Source organism: Sminthopsis crassicaudata, chromosome 1, assembly GCF_048593235.1.
Source record: "Sminthopsis crassicaudata isolate SCR6 chromosome 1, ASM4859323v1, whole genome shotgun sequence".
NCBI lineage: Eukaryota > Metazoa > Chordata > Mammalia > Dasyuromorphia > Dasyuridae > Sminthopsis > Sminthopsis crassicaudata.
The window spans coordinates 57,807,824-57,820,767 of record NC_133617.1 but is presented as its reverse complement, the minus strand read 5'-3'; the positions used below and the strand labels follow the sequence as shown (position 1 = coordinate 57,820,767).

At 43.1% G+C, this 12,944-nt stretch overlaps 1 protein-coding gene across 1 annotated transcript; it reads left to right on the top strand.

Moving 5' to 3' along the window:
- Positions 1-405: 405 nt before the first annotated feature.
- Positions 406-11,796, top strand: BABAM1 (BRISC and BRCA1 A complex member 1). Its single transcript, XM_074305491.1, has 9 exons — positions 406-564; positions 3,030-3,361; positions 5,608-5,666; positions 6,414-6,534; positions 7,296-7,374; positions 7,874-7,898; positions 8,081-8,210; positions 9,325-9,411; positions 11,379-11,796. The coding sequence occupies exons 2-9, from the start codon at positions 3,086-3,088 to the stop codon at positions 11,577-11,579; spliced, it is 978 nt and encodes a 325-aa protein (XP_074161592.1). The 5' UTR covers positions 406-564; positions 3,030-3,085; the 3' UTR covers positions 11,580-11,796.
- The last annotated feature ends 1,148 nt before the right edge of the window (positions 11,797-12,944 follow it).

Below are 12,944 nucleotides of genomic sequence, written 5' to 3'. Positions count from 1 at the left end.
GAGTGTAAAGTTCGAGGCGACCCATTCAAGCCTTCTTCCAGTTTCTTAGGGTGTCCCAGCTCTAGGACTGATGGAGAAAAAATGGGCTTATCTTGACAAGAAAGGAATGAAGCTTGTCTCCATACAGGTCATCAAATGTGATTAAGATTAGGTAGCAAAAGTAAAAAAAAAAAAAAAAAATCTAACTAACTTAATCTGGGAGGGGAAGATCCTGGCCAAAAAGAACCAATGAAAAATGCAGAAAGAGGGCAGGGAGAAGGATGAATCCCAGACCCCGCCCACAAACACCGACCCCGCCCAGCCCTAGCCTGGGCCCACAGCCTTCAGGCCCCGCCCATAGGCCCCGCTTCCTGTGCATAGTCTCTCGCCATATTTAATCTTCCGGAAGCTCGGCCCACTCCCGGCAGAGCCTTCGCGCCGCTACTTCCGGGGGCGGGGAGAAAATGGCAGCTTCCTGTTAGAGCTGCAGCTGCTGAAGCACCTGTCGGGGAGTGAATCCTAATTCTGAGTAGTGAGAACCGAAGCGGTAATACGCTTCGCACACCGGCGGAACCCTGGCTGAAGGTCAGCGCCTCGGGAGGGAGGCGAGAGTGGGGGAATGGCGGGCCTTGCCGCCGGGGGGAGGGGACGGGCCACACCTCTCGGGGTCTCAGCATCCTCCCCGGGGAGAGGATGGAGCTAGACCAGATCTCCGAGGCCCCTCCCCGCCCCTGCGTTCGCTAACCCGCTAGTCTGAGAGGTGGTCCAGGCGTTCGGCCTGTCTTCTACCGCCTCCGGGCCTTTGCCTCCGCTGTGCGTTCGCTGTGGGCGCCTGTCTCTGCTCCCTTTTGGCATCCGCTGCGCCGCGGGGGCCTCCCCGGAGTCACGTTCTGCTTGTGTCCGTGCACCTTGTGTTTGTTTGCACGGGCCTTAGCTTCTCAGACCGTAGTGTGGATGCAAATCGGAGCACCTTAGCCACAAAGATGGCGAAGGCTCCTTCCCACCCCGAGATTGTGTATTCTGTATCTACTATCCTGAAGCGCCTTTTTTTGTTCTAAAATCCCTTCCAGCTCTGACGGCGTGAATTATAAAACTCCTCATTCTGATGTCCACCGTATTATTACTGACGTCATTAATTACTCCTAGAGGCTTATTAATTTTGTATGTTAACATATAACGTCTATAGTAAGTCTTTCCAAGCACCCCCTGAGTGAGTGACACTTGTACTTGCCTCTCCTGGTGCAAGTAACCCCGGAACTATTGGAAAAAAGGTCACTTCACCCCAATTGCCTCAGAAATAAACAAAACAAAAATGTCCCTACATCTATTATTTCCCTTTCCTGTTATTATCCAGTCTGACAGATGAGAGATGGTCCCTCATAGTTTTGACTTGCGTTTCTTTAATCACATTAATTCCTTTAATCTTTACCTTTTGTTTTTCTAGATTAATTTATTATTTTTTCTAACTCTATAAAATAATTTTTGGTAGTTTGATTGGTTTGCACTAAATAAATAAATTTATTTATTTATTTTTCCTGAGGCTGGGGTTAAGTGACTCACCCAGGATCACACAGCTATGAAGTGTTAAGTGTCGGAGACCAGATTTGAACTCGGGTCCTCCTGAATTCAAGGCTGGTGCTCTCTCCACTGCGCCCCCTAGCTGCCCCCTGAGTAAATAAACTTAGAATTGTCATTTTTATTATCTTAGTTCAGCCTATCCATGGGCAATTGATATTTTTCTAGTTCTTTCGATCTGCCTTTATTTGTGTAAAATGTTTTGTAATCATGTTTATAGAGTTCCTGGGTTGTCTTGGGAGCAGGTAATTTTATATTGTCTATAATTATTTTAAATAGAACCTTTTTTATCTCTTGCTGCGATGGTTATATATAGAAATGCTGTTCACTTATTTGGGTTTATCTTCTATCCTGCCACTTTGCTAAAGTTGTTCGTTATTTCATAGTTTTTTAGTTGATTCTCTTAAGTATACCAATAAGCCATCTACAAAAATGATAGTTTTTTTTCATTACCTATTCTAATTTCTCCAATTTCTTTTTCTTCTCTTATTGCTCAGACTAACATTTCTAGTACAGTAGTAAGTAATACTGTTACTAGTATTATTTTTTTTTTTTTACCTCATTGGAAATGCTTATACCTTATTTCTACATGTTCTTTTTTTACCTAAATGAGACAGATCTTTCTGGAAGTCCTCCTAAATTATCTTAAGCTGGAAAAGTATTTCACTCCATCTTTTGGTGGGTTTTATCACTCCAGAATCCATTTTGAGGCTTGATTTACCATTTATGAAGCAAATTAGGGAGAATCCAGACAACTTCCTGGCTTCTCTCTGTCATCTTGTTCCTGCTAGCATGTCCATTTTTCTCCCCCCCCCCCCAAAGTGGTTATTTTTACCAGATTTTGTTTGAACATTAAATTTATCCTCATTTTGCGATTCGAAATAGTTGCCTGAAGTTTGTTATGAGTTTTTTCTTGTGTTTATATTTTCATTTTTTTTACTCTCTAGCACAACTTTGGGGGTGCTTAGACTGTCAGTACAAGTCAGGAGAAAACTTTCCCTTTGTGTTTTCTGAGCATTTAAATTTGGGTGGGTTGTCTTTTAAGTCTGTTTTTTACAATCTCATTTTTCCTGTATTCTCTAAAACAGAGTTGTCTTTCCCCACCTCTCCCACTACTTCCTACTTCCCCTTTGTGATTGGCTAACTTGCTTATGTCATATCAGGAACTATTTTAGAAAAGGTGCCCTGGTGAAAAGAGATCATAAGTATATACAACTTTTAAAGAAGAAAAGGGAGGACAGAAGATCCAAAGGGAACATTTTCAGATGACAGGAGGGCTTTAGTTGGCTTTAGTTTTTGTAGAGAGAATAGCACTTCATGCTAATAAGGATCTGCTTGCTCTTAGCTGATAGAGATAGTGGAAGTGGACCGTATTCAGATGAGTTGGCTGAAACAATTGGGTACTCATGTCCCTTGAGCTTGTCTTTCTTCAAACTGTCCCCAGGTGGTTTCATCTTTTCCTGTTATTGTTTCAGAAAAGTTAACCTGCGTTTTGAGTGGGGTTTCCAATTTGAACTTGAGGGCCCCAACCATGGAACCAGGAGAATCGGGAAGTAATGCAGATGACGAGGAGGAACGGGTGATGGAGCAAAGGCCTCGGACCCGATCCAACCCAGAGGGAGCCGAAGACCGAGCCTTGAGTGCCCAAGCCAGCGTGGGGAATCGGAGTGAAGGGGAGGGTGAGGCAGCCAGTGCCGATGACAGCCCACAGAATCCACCCAGCACCAATGGCAAGCCCTGGCAGGTGCCACCACAGACTCCAGAATTTCAGGTCCGGACTCCCAGGGTCAATTGCCCAGAGAAGGTGGTATGTATCAGCTTCCAGCTGAAGAAATCAGGAGACTTTTGTTTTAGCACTAATTGTGGTAGCATGAGCCCTCAGTGCAGAGCTCCCAGTTGGCAAAATAAGAACCCAGAATGAGAGGGCATGAGGAGCCATGCATTTGCCTGGCCCAGAAAGCTTAGGGGATTCCCTACCTGTGTATTTCTACTTACCTAGGAAGAGATTTTTTGCTTTCCTGTTTCTAGGATGCTATACTGAGTACAGGAATCAGGAGATAATTAACATTTTTATAATACTCACTTTGTAGCACTTTGGTACTGTGGGAAAACCCTTTTATAGCAACCTTATTTTCACTTAGGTGAAGTTCTCTATCCAAAAGTTTGATTGAAGCCAATTGACTAAGAATTGAGATTTAGTTCCTTTTATACCCTTTTCCCCAGCCAGAATTAGGAGAAATTTGAGTTCTCATCTTGGCTTTGCAAGAATACTTCCTTCCAGCTTTCCCACCTTTGAAATGAAGAGTTTGGACTAAATGTTGTTTTTTGGTGTTTTTTTTTAATTACACATTTCCCCCCCCAATCAATGAAAGTCTATCTTCTTTTCTACCTTCTCTCTCTTTTTATTCTCCATTCCTGCTTACCCTCCTTGAGAATTAAATGAAAAGAAAACTCTTCCTCAAAATATGTATAGTGAAATACAATTTCTCAAGTTAACTTTTTTTTTTTTTTAAGTCTGTTTTCACTCTAGGTGTAAAAGGTAAGTAGCATGTTTTATCTCATAAGTCCTCTGGAATTGTGGTTGTTCATTGAGTCAGAGTTCCTAAATCTTTCAAAGTTGTTTGATTTTGCTCTCTTGGTTCTTCTTTTACTATGCATTAGTTTCATACAAGCCTGAATTTTCTTCCAGATTTTTCTGAACTCAGTGATCATAAAAGTTTCTTCCAACTCTAGTGACTTAGAATTCTAGTATGTTATATCTCTTTGGGATCTGAGCTGGGCTGCTTAGGGCTTCCTGGTAGAACTAAGGATTCCTGCCATTCTAGATCGAAGGTGCCCACCGTGCCTACTCCACCATTAGACTGGATTATATAATTATTATTATCAGCTTCCATATATATATAAAATCACTTTTATAGCACTTTACAATTTACAAAGTCCTCTGCATTCTGTTGATCCTTAGCACAGTTTTTTAAGATAGGATTATTTGGTCCCACTTTATAGATGAAAAATTGGAACTTAGAGAGAAGAAATGTGTGTTTTATCTAGGGTCACATTTAGTAAATAATAGAGTCTTAAAGTTTTTACAAAATCTTGTTTTTATTTTTATTTTATTTTTTTTTTGTAGTACATCTTTTTTTAAAATTAATTTTTATAATTATATAATTATAATTTTTTTGACAGTATATATGCAGGAGTAATTTTTTTTATAACATTATCCCTTGTATTCATTTTTCCAAATTTTCCCCTCCCTCCCTTTACTCCTTCCCCTAGATGACAGGCAATCCCATACATTTTACATGTGTTATAGTATAACCTAGATACAATATATGTGTGTAAATCCAATTTTCTTGTTGCACGTTAAGTATTGGATTCCAAAGGTATAAGTAACCTGGGTAGATAGACAGTAGTGCTAATATTTTACATTCACTTCCCAGTGTTCCTTCTCTGGGTATAGTTGTTTCGGTCCATCATTGATCAGCTGGAAGTGAGTTGGATCTTCTTTATGTTGAAGATTTCCACTTCCATCAGAATATATCTTCATACAGTATTGTTGTTGAAGTATATAATGATCTCCTGGTTCTGCTCATTTCACTCAGCATCTGTTCATGTAAGTCTCTCCAAGCCTTTCTGAATTCATCCTGCTGATGAATTTCTTACAGAGCAATAATATTCCATAACCTTCATATACCATAATTTACCCAACCATTCTCCAATTGATGGACATCCATTCATCTTCCAGTTTCTAGCCACTATGAAAAGAGCTGCCACAAACACAAAATCTTGTTTTTACTAAATATTTTTTGCTTGATTTAAGCCATACCCAAGATTGTTGTCCCAAGTGAATCCCTCTTTTTAAAAGATGCTTTTTTAATTAGAAAAGTCCCAATGGTGGGGCCAGCATAGTAGATGTGGGGTGACATTATTACTTTGGAGCCTGCCTGAGGTTCAAGGGGCTGAATGATTTGCTGGGCATGGGCTGGGCCGGGGGGGTCGGTTTACATGGTGTTAACTGTTCCTTAATTTCCCCTCTTTTCCTTGTCTTTGATATAGATCATATGCCTGGACTTGTCGGAGGAAATGTCTTTGCCAAAACTGGAGTCATTTAATGGGTGAGAGGATTTTTCTCCCCTAATTTATAAGCCCATTTGGACTCTCTGATCCTGCATTCCTTCTGCCTTGGGATCCTTACGTGAAGATAGATGGAAAATGGTCCTGTATTGCCTGAGCAAAGAGCAGAGTGGATCCATATACTAGGGAAATCCCTTTGGCACTTGAAGCATAAGTTGGAGAGGAAAAAGAGACTAGAAGACAAATAGGAAACAGTTAGGCTAATCCAGGCAAGAGGTTAACTAGGCTGATGGCAGGAGGAAGGAGGAGGAGAGTGGAAGCAGTGTGGTTTGGCAATGGTTGGATAAGAAGTGTGGAGAACAAACCGTTTGTAGCCCTCTTAGCTCTTTTGGGCGCCATATCGGTTGTGATCTTATTTGGAGGGAAAGGGAGACAGTCCAGTCAGAGATCTGTAGGAAGAAACACAGGGCTTGGAAAGGGATGAACATATCCTGATACCTTCTGTTGTATGGGTGGGTGGAAGATTTAAATCTTAGTCTGATTCTCTTATGACCTAAGGCCCCGTAGAACTGACGGTGACGGTGACAGACCACAGCCCTCACTGAGAGTGAGGTGTCATCTCTGATTTAGCCCAGACTAGTGACCTCTTCATGGAGCCTCCATTCCCAGGATATGTCTTAAGCTGTGGGGGTACCTATCCCTGAAGAAACTATAGTGGTTCTCCATACCTGAAAGGTGCCTTAGCACTGCCTGAAGCCTACTGAGTGTCCTCTGTTGTCCCTGACCAGCTCAAAGACCAATGCCTTGAACGTGTCCCAGAAGATGATTGAGATGTTTGTTCGGACAAAACACAAGATTGACAAGTGCCATGAGTTTGCCCTGGTGGTGGTAAATGACGATACTACCTGGGTGAGTGAGAATGGGAGGAGGCCCTGCTGCTCCTCTCCTTTCCCTTCTGCTTCTTTTCCCTTACTTTTCTGTTTCCTGGGAAGAGATTAGGTATCCAGCCCACCTTATCTCCAGCTTCCTGCAAGGACTTTTCCCTCACTTTAAATGAATCATAGAAAACCAATCTAGAACACAGAATATAGGTTATTAGAGATGGAAGTGCCTTCTAATCCTAGTGCCAGAAAGGACTTAGGACATGGAATATAAGAGCTAGCTGAAACCTTAGAATATAGGGAGCCAGAGTTGGGAGAGAATGTCCGAATTGGGAATAGGACCTTAGCATTTGGCTAACTCTCCTATTCTTCATTTTGCAAATGGATATTGAGGTTCAGAGAGAGGATGTACTGGTAAGTAGCAGAGAGCTGAGTGCAAGTCTAGTGGTCTTTCTGTTATACAACTTTGACTTTCTGTGACAAATTTGACCCAAGCTCATGAGAAACCCCAAAGGTCAGGTGCTTGATGACGAGATTAATGAGTTAAATTGAAGCTCCTTATAGTTACTGAGTAACCCGTCCTCCTTTTGCCCTACCTCAGATCCTCAGAGAGTAGTAGTCTAAGGGGAGTCCTGGGGATGGGGACTGCTCTAGGACCAGCTGAGCCGACATATGGAGGAAGTAGTATCTGCCCCCACAGAGCTGCCTGCCTATCAAATGGTTAACTGGGAGGTGGGACCTACAGACCAGGAAAGACAGACAGGTGAGCAGCCCTGGTTTTGTTTTTAGCTCTCAGGCTTGACTTCTGACCCCAGGGAGCTGTGCAGCTGCCTCTACGACCTCGAAACCGCTACTTGCATGGCCTTCAGTATCCTTCTGAAAGGGGCAAGGGGAGGCTGGGGCAGAGGTGGGGAGGGGGCTCACAACCCCTCATGTGGAGGAAGCACTGCCCAGTCTGAGGCATTGCCTCCAGAGTTGTCAGGGAAGAAAGCCTCCTTGGTACAGCCAGCCTTGCCCACTTTCCGGCCTCCTCTGTCTTTCCCCACATTCTCCTTCCCTTTCCAGCCTGTGCTTTTCTGCTCCACTAGTGACCTGATCATGACAAAGTGATTCTTTGTCCTCATTGGCCTACCTGCTTTGTCCTGAAGTGGACTGTACTCTTGTTTGTAAATTGGAATGGAAAGGGAGGGCTTCCAATTCTTAGGGGACAGATTGAAAGGATGCCTTGGGCGATAGGAGGGTAACAGAGAACATCCGGTTACTGGGGAGGCCTTGAAGAAGGAACCCCACATTTCCAGAGATGGCGACCTGGTCATCAGAGAACTGACCTCTAGCATTTTCACTGGTCCTTATCTCTCCCAATCCAGACTTGGACAGCCTGTTCAATCTTATGTAAGTTGCTGCTATTGTCATTTCTTGACACAAAGATTAGGAGGTCTTGGTGTGGTAGACAACAGGGCACTCATTCAGTGAATGTATTTCAAGGGACCTGAGCTGACATCCTTTAAGAATTAATTGACAAGAAGTTAGAAGTGCTCTGAAATGTCACATACCCCTTCTCTCCACTGATCTAGACAGCAGAAGATTGAGCTTCCAGTCACAGACAATGTCCAGACCATCCCACCACCTTATGTAGTGCGGACCATCTTGGTGTACAGTCGCCCTGCCTGCCAGGCCCAGTTTGCCATGGTGGAGCCCATAAAGGTATGTGAGAAAAAGGTTAGGATGTCTGCAGAAAAGCCACCCTTCCCAGTCTGATGACCAGAGGATCCGGTAAAAGGTTTCTAGAATGAACTTCCAACCCCACTGCCATGATCATCTCACTTCCCAGGCTCAGAAGCCACCAATGATTCTTAAATCCCTACCATATTAAGGACCAAACTCCTATTGACATTCACAGGCCTTCTCAGGCTTAGTCCCATTCTGCTTTCTTTCCACTCTATTCTACTCAGACAGGACCATTGAGTATCTCTGAATTCATCCTGTACTTTTCTTCCTATCTTTTTCTTCTTTTTTTTTCCTGTGTGGAATGACCTCTCTCCATTGCTTCCTGTTGACAGTCCTCCTGTCCTTTCAGGCTCAGTTCAGATACTACCCCTTTTTGAAGTCTAACCTGGTCTTCTCAAACTAGAAATGACTCCTCCCTAACCTATCTTATATCACCTTATTCTGCCAGGCAGTTACCATATTCTTTATGTTTTGTCTGCATACATTTCAAAAATCCCTTGTTGGATTGTGGAGTCTTTGAGGGCAAAGAACTAGCCTTCTTTATGCTGCCACGTCTCCCTTTCTACCTGCACAGTGCTGTGGACATAGTTACTTAATAAAGATTTGTTGGACAAAGGAAGGAGTGGATAAACGTACCCGGCTGGAGTGGATAAACGTACCCGGCTGGAGTGGACAGGCACACTATGGCTATTTCCATTTAGATTGCTATCAGGAAGAACTTCCTCTTTTGTCACATATGGACAGTGGGCTACCATGTAATCTATTTTTCTTGCTGGAGGAAAGAACACCCTTTGTCAGTAGAAAATGGAGGAGTCAAATCTGTATGGAAGTCATGGACTTGATGTAGTTTTGGTCAGAGACCTTTAGTGTCTCTGAAATGCTTTATTTGTATTATCAATTTACTCCTGACAGTAGCTCTCTTACTAATGGGCAGGACCAGAGCTTACGGCCCCCTGAGGACACAGCTAGTGGTCAGCAGTAGCATTTAAACCCAACTCTCTCCTGAGTCCCAGGCCAGCCCTATTCCTTGTAAGGAAGCCTGCCTTTTTTGATTTCTGAAAACAAGTTTGCTATTATTCTTTTCCTGCAGAAGATGCTTCAGTGTCCATATTTCTTTTTTGATGTGGTATATATCCACAATGGAACTGAGGAAAAAGAAGAAGAGACCAGCTGGAAGGTAAGATGAGAAATGAGGGCAAAGCTGCCAAACTATGGAATGGTAAACACACTTTGAAGTCTTGAGAAAAGAATGACATTTTATGGAAAGAATGGTGTCTGTCCTCTAGGACACATTTCATTTCTGTTTGGACATGATTATGAAGTTGGTAAGTTAGGGGAATTCTAAAGATATCCTCTAGTAGATTTGAGAAAAGCATTTGATTAAGTATCAGGGATAAAATGGAAAGATTTAGGCTCAAAGGTCCCTATAAGTAGATGAATTTGATGCTGGTTGAATGATGGATACAGAATGATCATTAATTATTGCAGTGTCACCCTAAGAACTGTAGTACTGCAATGTCTTGAAATCTGTGTTCAGCATTCTTATTAAAGCACAGTTGGTATGTTTATCAGATTTGCAGAGAACAAAACAACTGGGGTAGGGAGTGGGGGGAAGTTGCTAAAATGTCATTCTGCAACAGGATCCAAAAAGATCTCAGCCATCTAGAATAATGGGCATAATCTAGTAAAATGAAAGGAGAAAGTGACCTGCCTGCAGCCCCATTGCTGCAGGAGTAGCATGTTTGCCATCATCGACCATGTCAAGCTTCCCCTTTGGTGATCCCCTTGTCACACCAGCATTGGACATTCAGATGGGCTAGAGCTACAGGGACTTCCGGGGACTTGTAGTCCAGGCTCTTCTCCATTTCCATTTTGTGAAGGAGGAGTTGAAGAAATGCAGGTGTACAGCTAGACATGGTGGGGAGGTGAAGTGTAAATATGCTTCTACCATGTGGGTATGGGGAGAAATATGCTCAGACACTGACTCAATGTTGGACAAGTCATTCTCCCAGCTCCAGGTTTTAGGTTCCCCATTTGAAAAGTGTGTGGGAAGGTGGGGTGTACCAGATTACCTCAAAAGGTACCTTTCAAACTTGACCTTCTATAGAGCTGTGGGGCTTTGGGACACAAGGACAGCCAGTTGGATTGTTGGCTGAGGAATGTGGAACTTCCTACCCCTAAATCTCTCCCCAACAGCTCACTGTGTCTGTCATAGCCTGAAAAGGGTTGGGAATCCCCAATAATACATATATACATATACATTAAATATATATACATATGTACATATATATTAGTGGGGGTAGGAGTCAAATCAGAGAGTTTATGTAGTTTTGGTCAGAGACCTCTTTAGTGTCTCTGAAATGCTTTATCTGTATTATCAATTTACTCCTCACAGCAGCTCTTTTACTAATGTTGAATGTTGAAAACAGCATGTCAAAGCTGGGAGGGACCTTAAAAAATGTTAATTCTGGGAGGGCAGGACAGGAATAATAGCCATTTGTAGTCAAGGACACTCAGGCTCAAGAGAAATCATCACTCACCCAGTGCTACATGTTTTATAAGTTATTAGAACATGGAGAAGTTTAGGATAACTTCTGACTCCCAAGTCCAGAGTTTTTTCAAATGTACCAAACATTATTGTCTCTGAAAAACTGAAGCCACTTCATGTCTCTTGACACATACTGGCTATGTGACCACGGGCAGGTCACTGTCAGAGCCCTTGGGCCAGACTCATAAGACCTTTAATTATGGAGAAGGGTCTGTTCTACATGGGTGAAGAAAGCCTTTCACCAGGAGCTCCAAACAACAATGAAATCACAGGGTTGGGCCCCCCTCCTCAAAGGGCAGTGCAGTTGACCGATGAATTTGCTGAAGGCAACAGCTCGGCTCACCCTGGCCTCACTAAAGAGCATGGCTGTCTGAGGGTGGATGCTGAGTTTGGAGAGCCCTTTCCATCCTATGTTCTTGCCCTTAGAACTGGTCCTTTTAGAATAGGGGGAAGACCAGAGGTCGGGAGTCTCTGCCTTCTCCTGAGCAGTGGACCTTTGTCTCAATTGCCTTCGGACTTCACCTCTGGGTGTGTATGTGGGTGTGTGGGTGTTTCTGTCTGATGAGCTCTGGCCCCTTCTCCCCCCCCTCACCCAGGACACATACTCTCTCTTTGGAGGCTTGGATTCCAAAGGCACCAGCTACAAGTATGAGGTCTCGCTGTCGGGGCCAGCTGTGGAGCTACACAACTGCATGGCCAAACTCCTGGCCCACCCTTTGCAGAGACCTTTCCAGACACATGCGTCCTACAGCCTCTTGGAGGAAGAAGAGCCTGTGGAAATGGAAGCTACTGTTTGAGGCACTTTGTTCTCCTTCGCCTGGGATGACCCCATCTACAGACCCTGGAAGAGGGTCATTAAAGACAGTGATTATGGCCCTAGTGGAGATGGTGGCTCTTGAGGGAGGTCTAATTAATGACTCATTTAGGCCTGTCTTGCCACAATGTTAAATGCAGCCTGTGGGCCACGTGGTTGTGAATTTTGATTATATTAAACCGTCAGTATTTTGTTCTGGATCTGGGTAGGTGGTTGTCTTTTGTCTCTCCCCAGGGTTCTGCTTGTCATGGCCAGAATGAGGGAATGTTGCTGCCCTTTACCTTGGCCAGATCACATTGAAAGTGTTCGGTTCTTCATAAAACTTTACTTTGTGTGAAGGCACTACTGAGATCCATGGACACAAAAAGAGAATAGTTCCTACTCAAGGAATGTATATTCAAGTGGGCTATATTTTAGGAGAAATGGTGATAAATGATCATGATCAGAAGAGGGAAACCTGCCAGGTTGGGGGATGGGGGAGATTAGGATTCATGCCATGAGGGTGGTTTGAAGGTACAAAGGATATATAGCGTGGAGAAATTTAGAAGGGCCATGATGTCTGTTCATGAAGGGCTGTGAAGTGGAAGGAGGGACTAGACTTCCTTTGTTTGGCCCTAGAGGGCAGCAGTGGGCAGAATTACAAGAGGCCCATTTGATTGGGCTGGAAGAATTCAGCTGCCAAGCATAGGCAAGTAGAAATGAAACCAGGAAGGTATTTTCTGCCTCTGAGATTGGAGCTTGGGGCTCAGAGAGGAAGAGTAGTGTTGCTACTCCAGGCCTGAAAATGAGAGCATCAGGATTGGCTGCCTTGCACATATAGCATGTTATAGGAGGAAAACCACTTACTGATTCTGGAATCAGAGGACTTGGATTTAGATTGCATGTCTGATGAATGTTGCCTGTGTAACCTTGGTGATGTGATTTCACTGGCCATCACCTTGTAGCTCCCTTCTAGTTCCATATTCCTGCTCCTAAGGTTATGGTCCAAGTGGACCATCCTTTTTTTTTTTTTTTTTTTTTTTTTTTTTTAATAGCTTTTCATTTACAGAAATTTGAAAATATTGAAAAAATTTCTCAACATTGACCCTTGCATAACCTTCTGTTCCAACTTTTCCCCTCCCCTAGATGGCAGGTAATCCAATACCTGTTAAATATGTTAAAGTATACATTATAATATAAAGTATATAATATATACAAAGTATTGAACTTGCAATGTGCATGGAACTTTCCCTAACTATGTATACATATCTATACAGTTACAAGAAAAATCTGATCTAGAAAGAAGGTAAAAAAAACCTGAGAAGGAAAATAAAAATGCAAGCAAGAATGGAAATGCTGTGTTGTGGTC

What these genes read in the sequence shown, in the direction of transcription:
- BABAM1 (XM_074305491.1), top strand. Translation starts at nt 3,086, where the DNA reads ATGGAACCAGGAGAATCGGGAAGTAATGCAGATGACGAGGAGGAACGG. An exon ending in CGCTACTTGCATGGCCTTCA is followed by an intron (nt 7,375 to 7,873) that starts GTATCCTTCTGA and finishes CTCCCAATCCAG; the next exon opens with ACTTGGACAGCCTGTTCAAT. An exon ending in GACAGCCTGTTCAATCTTAT is followed by an intron (nt 7,899 to 8,080) that starts GTAAGTTGCTGC and finishes CCACTGATCTAG; the next exon opens with ACAGCAGAAGATTGAGCTTC.